At 48.5% G+C, this 12,993-nt stretch overlaps 1 protein-coding gene across 9 annotated transcripts in view; it reads right to left on the reverse strand.

Annotated features, from left to right (window-relative positions):
- Positions 1-3,135, reverse strand: part of BRSK2 (BR serine/threonine kinase 2) — a 581,381-nt gene extending 578,246 nt beyond the window's left edge. For 7 of the 9 annotated variants that reach the window (XM_019519756.1, XM_019519757.1, XM_019519754.1 and 4 more), the window contains exon 1: positions 513-948. In XM_019519756.1, coding sequence (XP_019375301.1) covers positions 513-606 — 94 coding nt within the window. In that variant the 5' untranslated portion in view covers positions 607-948. Of the gene's footprint in view, positions 1-512; positions 949-2,230; positions 2,318-2,973 lie in introns of those variants that run through there. The other 2 variants (XM_019519755.1, XM_019519753.1) reach the window with 2 other exon arrangements.
- Positions 3,136-12,993: the final 9,858 nt, after the last annotated feature.

A 12,993-nucleotide genomic window follows, 5' to 3' on the forward strand; every position in this document is an offset into this window, starting at 1 on the left:
TATATATATATATATTCTTCCCCCACCAACTGCACCTTAAGGACTACACCCTTTTCAATCATGATGTCATGAAATACTGCTGGTGACTCCCCCGCTGCTACCACCACCACCACCACCACCACCACCTCTTCTCCACTATGCCCTGTGCACCTCTCATTTCAATTTAATGCCATTAAAAAGAAAAGGAAGGGAAGTGGGGCAGGGAAGTAATTGACATGAAATTCACCAACAGCAGACACCATCCCCCTTTTCCTCTGCATGCACTTTGACTGTCATCAGAACAACACCCCTTCATGGGAGGGATGCACAGGCAAAGCAACACAGTGTATCTGAAAATCAGCAAGCAGAAAAGCTCACCAAGGCAAAAATCTCCTATAAAGAACATTTCGACTGCAAGAGCAGAAGTGAGTGAAACAACCCGCACCTTCCCAACCCTCCCATCTCCTGTCCCCACCAGCTCAAGAGCTGCTCCAGCATCTTCTCCCTAGTGCAGCTGCTGCAAAGGAACTAACCTGTCTGTCCTTTGCCCAGGGTTTTCTCCAGACGATAGGGTCCAACATACTGGGCATGCTGAGCTCCGCTGCCTTCTTTCCCTGTTGATGTCATTTCTACCTGGCTCTGTAATTCTGCAATGTGTGCGCGGTGGGGAGCTGGGATTGCTCTCTGCAGGTCTTTAAATTCCCACTTTGCAGCTATGCAAGCAAAGCACCCTCTCTCTCCCTCTTTGCTGCTTTAGTCCACTTGGCTGCAGGTTTTCTCTTCCTCCTTTTCTTTCTTGCTCTCTCTCGGGATCTGTCTGTCTGCAAAACTGATGGACAGAGCAGTTATTACCAGTGTTCAAAGAAGGGAGGGAAGGGGAGGGGAGGGGAGGGGAGGTGGGGGCGATCTAGGATCCAAGCCCAAGGACCATGGTGCTGGTGATCTGAGCTCCGCACGCCTTGTTCTCTCCAGGAGCTGTTCAAGGGAGAGCTGGAGCTAGAGCAGCGGAAGAGCTGGTGCTGGGAGGTCTGAGTGACATTGCAACCAGCCAATCCTCTGCAACACCTCAGCTTCCACCTCCTCCTCCTCCCCTCCTCCTCCTATTACCTTTTCTTTTCCATCAGTAGCAGCAGCAATTGCTGTCTGTCTCTGCTACAGACCGTCCTAATCAATAGGCAGGAGCAATAAACCTATGGGTATCAGGGTTGATAAGGCAGCACTCAAACATCATTCTCTATTGTGCTATTTTAATAATCATCTGCATGCCCATGGTTCTCCCCACCACCACCACCACTCAAGTTATTCCCCACTAGGCAGCTGCCACTCTAGTTTGCCCTCTGCAAGCTGCATGCGAGTTATTCCAAGGCTCTGGCATTAAATAAGAGGAAAGAAATCCATCTTGGATGATGAGCGTGTAAGATTTACAGGCGCCGCTTCTAAAGGAAGCGCATCCTTTTCTGTTGTTCCACAAGGAGACTATTTCAGAGCCAATGGCTTATGAAAAACAGGGTCTAATCCTTCTCCAATTGAACTCAGTGGGAGATTGGTTTTCAAATTCAATGGCAGCAAATAGCTTTGGGGTCCTCGGGTGTATAGACCAAAAAAAAGGCAAAACTAGTAGCTTGATTAGAAGTCACAGCAAAAAGGCCAAGGATTACTGTAATACGCTTAGAAACTGGACTTACCCACTCAATACTGCAAGTGGAGTCTAGGACTGTGACACAGTGGGCACGTTTACATGTGCACGCGACTGCGCAATAACCGCTGGCACTGCGCAGTCCTACTGCAGCACACGGGTTGTTTCCTACCCTACTGCGCAGTGGCTCATTGCTACTGTGCAGCAGTGGCAGCATCACAGTTTGTGCCTACCGATGCTATGTCGCCATAGCATCCCATGTAGACACATCCACTAAGTATACGTTAGACAGAAAGCTTTATACTACTTTTTTCTCCCATGATGTCTGTTCTGCAAAGACAATTCATCCAGGTATTTAAGCATTTAGGAACAGGAAAAAATCCCACTGAAATCAACCAGAATATACAGGTGCTTCAAAGTAGGCACACATTTATGCACCTTATTTTCTCTAGGTCAATTATATGCACTCTGTCAAGCTAATATCTTTCAGTACTAGCTAATTTCCACCCTGAGCCTTTTGGATAGGGCAGGACATAAATCTAAAAAAGAAATAACTCCATAATTACTTTCTCTTCATAAGTAGGTGCAATCCTGTCCTATCACATTCCCAATTACCTGGTGCTTGTGACGTCCTCCTCTGGGCTGCACGCAGAGACATTGTGCGCAAGGATTCCTCAAGCACGTAGGAAGCTCTTGGGGAACCTGCAAAGAGAAGAAAGAGTAAAGAGAAGAGAATGTAAAAGAGATTCCCACTAGCTATATCCTCATCCGCTGCTCATGGAGACTGATTTTTTTTTAAACTAACCGTGTTGCAACATAACCTCTAGAGGCAAAATTGACACAGTCATCCAGCTTCTATGTTAACTTGTGTAAAGCAGCACAGTCCTAGGACAGGCTTGGCACCAACTGAGCAATATTGTCCAAAGACTTGCAGAAGAGCCTCAGTGGTTGGTTTGTGAGGATGAGATGAAAGTGGGGGGTGATGAAGGAGTGAAAAAAAAATGAGACACCATTAGACCAGTCCTTTTGGATTCAACACCCAACCAGCTTCTAAAGTAATTTCTTCTCTCCTTAGAAAATTAAACTCCAGCAACTATTTTGACCTGGTGCTATCTCTCTGTTCAGAGTGCCTTCAGAAACAATGCTGATTTTTCACCCAGCCCGGGTTCTCCTCTCCTTCTCTCCACACATCACACCATGTGGATTCTCCCTAGGTTTTCCTAAACTCTGCCCATAAACTCTTCCAGGGTCTCCCCATTTCCAGGGCACTCCCAAACTGCCTTTTCTTCCCCTTACCCATAGATACCAGTCTCCCCATTGCAAGAATCCCCTCACTTGTTCCCAGTATCCAAACTCACCTCATTTGCTCTACTTCAAGCCCCTGACTTCTTCCCAAAAAGGCTCCTACCAGCATCCGTCCTCCTCCCTGTCTCTTGGTAAATGTACCCCAATAACTGCTGCCCCTCATCCCAATCACCATGCTGTGTCCTGTTGTTTCTGTCTCTCGGACAGTTGTGCACCATTTCTTCCATCCCAGGGTCTCCCATAACTCTTTCTTCTGGCTCCTGCCCCCTATAAGCATGCCCCATACCTGTGCCCTCTGGCTTCTCTCCTCTACCTGTGGAATAACACTGAAAGATTGAGATGGGGAAAGACTGACCCAGTCAGGGCAGCTCCTTCCTGTGCCAGGACCAGCCTCCTGCCCCTTCCCTCCCTGCTGCCCAAATCCTTCAGACCTAGCACAGGTACCTACTCCAACCAGGGGTGCAGGACAAGGAAGTATAGCAGACCCTGCAAACAGGAATTTGCTATCACACATGCAATCCCCACTTCCTTTTGAGCCCAACAGTTGAACAGGGGTGAGGAATGGGTGCTTCTCCCACATAACCTCCTGCTCTTTGCTTTCTTCCTTATTCCTTCCCTTCCCATCATGCTCACCAAGAATTGTGAGCAGGGACAGGGGACAGCATTATTGTCTCCTCCAAGATTCAAGGGTATGGGACTAGCATTAGGCTTGTGGATTCTGTTGTGGACTGCATTGCTTTTACCTCATAATGGCTTGAGCTGAATTAATTCTTGATATGCACAACTGTCATTCCAGAATCAGGTCCCAGAACCTAAGAAAACCTGAATTATACTCTGTGCATTAAAAAAAAAAAAAAAAATCTATTACAGCTTTTACTCAATACCTAATACACACTGAAACCATCAATAGTGCCAAATGCAAGCATTCAAAAATTATGACTCAGAACCCAAAATAGCAGGAGGGTTTGAATACAGGCTCCTGAGCACTTGAAATGTTTCTTTAACTGCTTGACCTAGAGGACTGTGTTCTAGTAAACTCATCACCTCTAATGTGGAACTGCCAATATAGATAGGGAGAAAGACCTGTCCTTTCCTAGCTGGGTTAACACTCAGATACAAGAAAGTGTTAATTAACATATGCTGCACAGCTGTAGGGGGGTTGCCTCTATTGGCAAGATTCTCAACTGGTGTAAATTGGCATAGCAACTCTGATTTTAATCCAAATAAAACCATTTAACAGCAGCTAAAAGCTGCCCCCCTGTTTTCAATGTGTTACACCTTAATAATGTGTCTTTCCACCCACTTTTAAAATATTGTCTGTAAGAAAGTAGTAGATACATTAAAAATGAAGCATTCTGGGTTTGATTTCCAGAAGTATTTGTGCAGCATGTAAATGGCCAATTATTTGTCTACGTTGCCATTGGCATATCCAGGTGTATCCAGGTTATCTACACCATATTAACAGCAAAGGCACAGGAAAACAAACAGGTATGAAAACCTATAGCTTTTGAATATTGTACCCTTAAAGTCTCAATAGCATCTAGTTCAAACTATAACAATGGGCAGGGAGACCATATATATTTGCTTTGAAGTGAAGATCAGAATGAAAGGAAAAGCTGAGAAACTGGTTGTTATTATTTGTGTACATTCCTATTGATATGGATCCCAATTTATTCCTGGTTAGGCTGTGTACTTCATTGTGCACACTGGTGCTAATCCACACTGTTCATTACAGGGTGTCAATATTCCAAGAATCAACACTTTGTCTGGAGTAGTGGTGACAGCTTGTTAAGGTTCACACATTTGACTATGAATAGATGAAAGAAAGTCTCCACCAGAACTCCAGTTAATGTGGAAAAAAAACCCCAAAACCCTCAGGATCCCATTTAGGTATTTTGTTTCCACTGGAGGTATGTAGTTTTCTACTACTTAGATTATACAATAGCCTTGGACAGTCTTCAAAATCTCTTTCTGAAAAATGTTTGGACACCTCTGGATTTTTCAATAATCAAACGGTTGTTTCTTTCATTTGTTCATATTCAGTTAAATCCTATTTATCTGCACCCCTTTGATCTGAAACTCACTTCTTTGAATCTAGGTTATGTCCCTCTGGTGTGAATTACTTATACAATAACTCTTTCAATTATTTGAAGCCCTGTTTATCCAAATGGTTTGATGTCCCAGAAATGTTTTGAATAAACAAGGCTATGCTATCATTGGATGTATCAGATATCTTTGGGGATGCATATAGAATGATTTCCTTGACCTTATTCTATATCACCCTCTGCTAATATAAACAGGCAATATAAACTAAAGAATACAGTTAATTTATTGGCTAATTAAGCATGGTATTTTCTTCAGTGCATTGTTTTGTATCGCCATTAATGGTTTGTTTTAGTTTTCTTTTTCTGTTTAAAACAGCAAATCCTGAGTAGCTCACTCAAGAAGAACCTCTAGAGAAGCCAGTACAAATGTTTCCTAAGAATTAAGTAAAAAGGAGAAAGTATCTCAGATTCTGGGTCAAGTACTACCATACTTCTGAAATATAGCATAGCTGACCTTCAGGGAGCAAAATCCAGGATATAGTCCTGGATGCTTCACAGACTTCCGAAACTGCAAGTTGATGCTAAACAGATTTAGAAAAGACGAGGCTGATAGAGACAGTAATGCCTAGCTTTACTTCCCTACCTATGTTCCCCTTGTGGGATGAGGTCATCTCTCTGATTCAGTTAACAACAAGGTGTGGTAGGTAAGTAAAGGAGACAGAGTATGGGACCAGCTGGAGACCAAACTCCAGTCATCCACCAGCATTGCTCTGTAACATGCACTAACTGTTCTGCATGCAGCATTACAAGAACATGGTGCCAGGCAGTATTGCTCTGTGTCCTCTCAGCAAGCACAGCAGGATGCTACCCGGTGCAATATAGGACCAATTTCTCCAAATTCAGGACATAAGTCCCGTTTCAGGGAGTCTCTGGGGATACTGGGACACAAACCTGAAATTTGAGACTGTGCTAGAAAATGTCAGGCAATTGTTCACTTTACGTGCAAGGAAGCATTCACACAAACCATGTGAAATTGTGTGGTTTTGTTTGAGCTGCTGAAACCCCTACCAGTAGAGCACTGTACAAACATTCAGTTTTCAGGGCAGGCGACCTACAGACAGCCTGTGCTGGCAACAACCTGCAGCCCAGGGGCCCCTGTGTACACATGCTGGCATGCTTGGTGGGCTCCTTGGGCTGCCAGAGATTGACAAAAAGCAGCTGAACATACAGAGCAGCACCAAATGGTTGGCCACCACAGGAGACCACCTTCCCTCCCACCCCCTTTCACAACAGTAATGCCTCTCTCCCTTCCTCCCTTCTCCAAGGCTTCCAGAGAAGAGATCTGGAGTGTAGCCCCCATCTCTTGTTAGATGCAAATATATCATTTTCTGTACCTGCACCCTGCCATTGATTCCTGACCCTCGCATGCAAACCCATGGACCAAGAGTTGCACCAAGTCCTCATCATTGCCCTATGCAACTCTTGCCAGAGGCGTTGCAGGATTTCATGTGCTTGTCAGAAATTGACCCAACCCGTAAGTTGCTCGTGCCCGTAAGCTACTTCCTGGATAGGGCTCAGAAGCCTGAACTCCCACACCAGGCCACTTACCAGACCCTATGACCATCCTGGATGCAGCCAACTACTTCCACAACAAAGACTAGGCCCTCCTGGATACCTTATTGTCTGCGTTGCTGTGGGAGAAACTCCAGATCATTGAACAGTGCTTCAGGGATCATGAGACAAGCAGTGACTGGTGGGAGTACATTGTCCTGAGAACCTGGGATGGCAGGCAGTGGCTGCAGATCTTCTGCAGGTGTTGGACCACATGGACATTGTCAAGCTTGTCCCTCATATAGAGCAGTGGAATGTCAATGTAACCCACACCAGGTTAGCACCAGCTTCTGCTTGATGGCCTTCCCCAGCTGTGTGTGGACCATCAATGTTGCACACAATCACAGCTTCTGACTTCCCAAATGCTCCATGGAGTTCATCAACTACAAAAAATTATTCTCTATTGTGCTGCAGGGATTTTGAGGACCACTTTTGCCACTTAATTCCCATCTTTGGGTGGGCAAGCATTGCCTGCAACTCTACCCTCCCCCAGTTGGTAGAGAACAGACAGTACGTCCCTGTGGCCCCTAGCATCAAGGTTAGTGGAGTCCTTATCTCACCCCTTATCACTGGGGACCAGGCCTACCCTCTCCTCCCTTGGCTTGTGAAGCCCTGCATGTGGCACCTGGACTGCAGGAAAAAGCACTTCATCCACTGCCTCAGCAGGTCCCACATGACCATTGAGCATGGCTTCACCTCATGGTGCACTGGAGGGCTCTGGGTATATGCCTCAACACACCTGAGGAGAACTTGCTACACTTCAATCCCTTCTGCCTGCGTCCTCCACAAGATCTGTGAGGTTAGCAGGGAAATAGTTCATGAGGCCTGGGAGGTGCAGCAATGACAACAAAGCATGGTGCTCAGATGCAATCCATGGCATGCCTTTGCAACACATCCATGCTCAGGGCACGCCAACCAGCAGAGAAGCCTGGTCAGGGAAGCCCTGGCAGATTGTCCCCTAGGATCCCAGGATATGGGGTAGCACCTGGAGGACTAGGGTGGGTAAGGCTCAGTAGGGCTGAAACTCTAACCAACCAAATGCCAGTTTTGGGTGGGAGAACTGTACACACAGCTGCTCCTGTCCAATTTCACTATCTGCAGTGTTGATGGAACCACTCTTTTCCTTGGGGCATTGCAAGGGGGATGGGGTCAAGGAAGCTCTGCCCAGCTGAACACTGCCTTGTCTGGACATGGGAGAATACAAGGCAGGAACGAATCATGCCTCAGTTTACCTTTTTCAGTAGTAAAATATGAGTTTCTTTAATAAAAACCATTGAACGTTAAACTGTCCCTCTTCCTTTTGTGCAAAACTACAAAACTAATGTGTTGGCAGGGAAGGGTGAGATAACTTGAAAGGGTGGGTATGATAGGAAACCAAGAGCATGCCAATGGGGCAGCACTGTTCACAGAAAGCAAAAAGCAATTTGGGTGGGGGAGAGAGGGGAGGCTGCACGCCTCAATGCCCTAAGTTCCTGGCTCCAGACTGAAGACTAGGCATGTCTCAGTGTAGGTGGAGATCAAGCAGGTGACCCCATACATGAGGGTACAGCAGGAGTCGGCTCCATTGCTGGGGCCATGGGTTCCTCATGGGCCACCAAGTGACCCTGATGTCTTTACCCCCAGGCCCCGAATCCCCTGATCTCCTCTAGGAACCCTGACTGCAGGACCCTTGACCATACTTGAGGGATGCTTTAGTTTACACTACAAAATGGGGGTTGCCAGATCCCTCTCCACTCTGGGGCTGGAGCAGTTCCAATGACCAGGACTACAGTCCCAGGGGCAGGACCTGCTACCCCCTGTGGGTCGTGGGTAATGGCAGGGGGAGAACTGACTCTGCAACAGTCTGGCACAACATGGTTATAGGCTGTGGTCAGGCCCTTGAGCTTAGTGGTCCCATGCTTTACAGGGCTGTCCTAGTATCACTTCGGGGGTCTGCAGATCAGGGGGTGGAGCGGGTGGGGGACAGCTGCTAGGACTTGTGGGCAGATAGCTGTAATTGGGAGGATTGTGGTTTCCAAGACAGTTCCTGTTCTGCTGCACTCCCTCAACCCCTGGAGATGGTATAGCCGGTTGCCCGTCTTGCCACCAGTTGCCCAGGTCCTGGAGTCTTCAGCCCCACCTCTCCTGTCCCTGGTCCTTCTCTTGCTCCCCAACCCTTCCTGCTCTGCCTCCAGGGGTGCCACATTCAGGACCTCTGTTTCCATTTTGGGACAGAGTCCCCACAGTGGGGACTGCCATGGTGACCGGGGCTGGGCAGCTGCTTCTCACACGGTGAAGTAAGGTGGGGCGTGTCTCTGTGACCAGGTGCTCAGTGCGCCTGGCATTTTAAGAGAGTGCAGCTGCCTGAGAAGCAGCCGATAGGTGTGGCAGGAAGCTGATTAGAGAGTCACCTGGCTGGGAGAGGGCTGGGCTTAGGAGGGAGATAAGCCTAAACCCTCAAGGCAGTAGGCAGTCTAGCTCTGAGTGTCACAAGGAGAGGAACTCCTGGCAGCAGGGCTGTATTGGGGCTCTGGAGAATGGCAGAGCTGGGGTAAGTAACCTGGAAGCTAGGGACCAGAGACAGCTTCAAGAAGCAACCAAGAACCCAGGGGCCAGGAGCCTAGAGAGAGGCTGTGTGTGTGGAACCAGAAGGGTCCAGAGGCCCAGAGGGGGGCTGAGTGAGAAAGGTGAACATCAATGAGTAATAACACCTGAGTCATGGCATGTGGTGTAGGGATGGATTGGAGCCATGCAATTAGCCCTTAGGGTGATGACCATAGGCACCCTGTGGTTATTAAATGAAGATCAGGATTGGGAAGCCCTAGGGCAGCCTGATTTACATAAATAACAATGAGCATCAACGTGTGGCAGGTGAGAAAAGAGGTGGCTGCCCAAAGACAGCAAGGGCTGAGGGAATTCCATGGGCTTCATAGCTGCCCCTGGAGATAGTACCCTGTAACAGTCTCCCAGGGAAAAAGCAGTGATACTTCTCTAGAATGTCATAGGTTGCCACAAAAGAAACCAGGACCCTGCCCATGTACTCTCTCTCCTGCCCTGGGACACTACCAACTTGGCTAGAGCAGATAGCCTTTTCAAGACATTGTGTAGCCATCTCCACTGCATAGTCTTGCACCTTGGCAGACCAGCTGAAGAAATCTGTCACCCTCATGATGTCCCCTCCTCCAGATCTGTATCTCTCCTCACGTCAGTTCTGAAGCTTGTGGTACCAGAAGCTAATGGTGTGTGCCCAGTGCCCATAGGCAGCTACTAGTGCCTTGAGCATCTCCTCTTTGTTGCACTGTCTTCTGTCCTGAACAGTTCTCATCCATTCTACAACCAGGCAGTAGCTCATCCTTGAGCCTCAATCATGACCTCCGTGTTTTCTCCCCTCCATTGTTCCTGGCAATGGAGACAAGTAACACTGTGGCTTTGTAAAATATATTCAGAAAACATAGGGTATAATTGTGGAAGTTTTGCCCTCCTGCTGTATTTCAGGCAACAAATCCCTTAGTACAAGAGCTAGAAATGCCAAAACTCCCATATCCTTGGTCTCCCTGGAGGTCCAGGGACTCCCCTGTGTTCTGCTGCTCTGTTCATATCAGGGGGCACTCATGCTATGAGTAGGAAGCAAGCTCTTCTGCCATGCCAGAAGGGCTGCCTAGCAGGGTATAGGTGGGTGGGACCCTCCCAAGACAAGCAGGCACTTGCTCCTTTCATTGCTCTGTCCCACGGACATGGGGTCCTGCTGGGATTCAAGGCTTCCCAGAAACATACTACCCCCTTGCAGGCCAAGCTCTCCAACCCCCTCCCCTATCATTGTAGAAGTGGTACTTTCTTCCCAACATTTCCATGGCAAAAAGGCACCCAGCACCTCAGGCAGGAGCTTTATCATTGTGCCGGGGGGCAGCTACTCTCTCTATGCTCTACTTGTTCTTCAGGAAATGGTCCCCCAAGAGGTGTATGAGTCGTGGAGGGGGACGGGGGCGAGAGGAAAGGGCATGTCCTTTGATGGCAAGACTGAAAGGCTAGGGATCCCTCTCAATGTAATAATCAGGTCTGAGCACTAGCTTTGGCTCAGATGATGATCTGACCCCCCAGGACACATCGTCCATTGTGGCAATCATTGATGCAGCATTCACCTTCTGAACATCCCACTGAGCAAGTTTTACATCCACCCACCATGCCCCAAGCATGGCCTCACCAGCCGCTGCCTTCAGCTACCATGCTTGGTTCTTATGCTTACTGTTAGGGAGGGGAAGGAGAAGGAAATATCTAATCTGTGTCCCTCCTCCTGAGCCACTGTAAGCTACTCACGTCTTAATGTGGCAGGGAGAGCTGGACCTTGTGGGGATGAGTTGATCCATGTTTTCTTGGGGTCAGGAAAAGGGAAGTGGCAAGATGTGTTTTCAGGGAAAAGATCAGGGCTGCATTGGGTCTTGAGAATTCAGTGACTGTTTCCACTGCAAGACTCACAGCCATGGACACTGAAGTAGGATTGAGGAGTAGACCACTCAAGTGTTGCCAGCAAAACTCACCAGGACCTTTCATAGATTTCATAGATATTCGGGCTGGAAGGAACCCCGAAGGATCATCGAGTCCAGCCCCCTGCCCCAGAGGCTGGAAGTCAGCAGGGATCATAGGATCCCAGCAAGATAAACATCCAAATGTGTCTTGAAGGCATTCAAAGTGGGTGCTTGAACCACCTCCGGCAGCAGTCTATTCCAAACCCTGGGGGCTCGGACCGTAAAGTTCTTCCTTATGTCCACCCTGAATCGGTCATGGTGGAGTTTGTGACTGTTCGATCTTATCCCTTGGGGGGCTCTGGTGAACAGACTTCCCCCAAATCCTGGTTGAACACCCTGATAAACTTGTAGGTGGCCACCAGATCACCCCTGAGCCTGCGCTTTTCCAGGCTGAAGAGTCCCATAACTCTCAGCCTCTCATCATGAGGTCTGTTTTCCTGACCTCTGATCATGTGTGTGTGGCTCTCCTCTGCACCCTCTCAAGCTTCTCCACATCGTTTTTGAATTGTGAAGCCCAAAACTGGATGCAGTACTCTAGCTGTGGCCTCACCAAGGCGGAGCACAACAGGAGAATGGTGTTCCCAGATTTGCTTGAGAAGCATCTATGGATGCAAGCCAGCATTTTGCTTACTTTACTAGCTGCAGCATCACATTGAAGGCTCATGTTCATCTTCTCATCTGCCTATTTCATGAGCCTGTCAAGGTCAGCCTGGATCACTCTCCTGTCCTCAGATTGACCCTCAGATCCTCCAGCACTGGCTAGCTGTGCCTATTTTCTCCCATGGGACTCTTCCCTTCTCCCCTGTGCCTTTCTTGGGGATGAAGTGGGTTTTAGAAGGGATGCATGATCTTTGGATCACTGGGTCCAGTGGGGGTCCAGCTGGGACCACTCATCAGTGGAATACAGGGGAGGCCAGGGGATATTGATTAGGACCATAGATGGATTTGGAGGGAGGAAGAACCACATTTCCCACTGCACTAGACAGGGAAGCAGGGTGGAGTGGGGGTGATTCCAGTGTTTGTGGGGGGGAGGGATTGGTCTGCTTTTCTGAGCAACAAAGTATGGCCTTAAGGGATACTCATGGTGCTGTGACTGCTCCTGAATTATTTTCTACCTGGTTGACTGATGTGGTGCAAAATGCCCAAAGATGTGGGCTGGGTGGCTCTGGTTGATCTTAGAGAAAAGGGCCAAGGAAGGTATGATCTGACCAGTATTGACTGAATGTACAGTCATTAGCATGATGGGCCACATGCATTGTCCACCTAGGGTGGAAGCATAATATTGCCCCACCCCCAGTTCTCCATGCACTTGGGGATGCAGACAGAAGAAGTGACAGTTTTTGAGAGATCCAGCCCCTGAAAGCACTCTACAGCCATGACTTAACAAATGTACATTGCTTCAGAGCACTTTAAAAATAGCTAACTGCATGAAAAATTAGTCCTGGTTAAATCAGGTATTACGTTAAAGTGCTTAAAAGCAGAGTGCCTTACAGAGCTTGTGTTCCCTCCCCGTGCTGAGTTTTTGGGGGAGGGGGAGGGGGAGGGGGCAGGGCTGGACTGGAGCCCAGACCCACCTCCCAGGCTGTCAGGGGGAGGGAGAGAGAACTGCTGAAAAGCTAGAGCTAGGGGAGGAGGCAGGGAATGGAGCCCCCTTGTCTTGAAGCCCCACTAGTTACCCCTCAACTTGCACCCCCCTCAGCTACCCCAACTGGGGTATTGGGGCAGCCAGGTTGAGCCCGTGAGATGAGGGGCCACTCCATTTCACCACTCCTAGCTGCTCATGGGCCCAACTTGGCTCCCCCCAGTACCCCAGCTGTGGTATCTAGGGTGGGGCCATGAGGCACAAGGGCCCCATTCCCAGCTCCCCCTCCCCCCTCTGGCCATTCAGCGGCTGAGAGCTCCCTTGCTAACAACC

Source organism: Gavialis gangeticus, unplaced genomic scaffold (genome assembly GCF_001723915.1).
Source record: "Gavialis gangeticus isolate Ggan-Ray unplaced genomic scaffold, GavGan_comp1, whole genome shotgun sequence".
NCBI lineage: Eukaryota > Metazoa > Chordata > Crocodylia > Gavialidae > Gavialis > Gavialis gangeticus.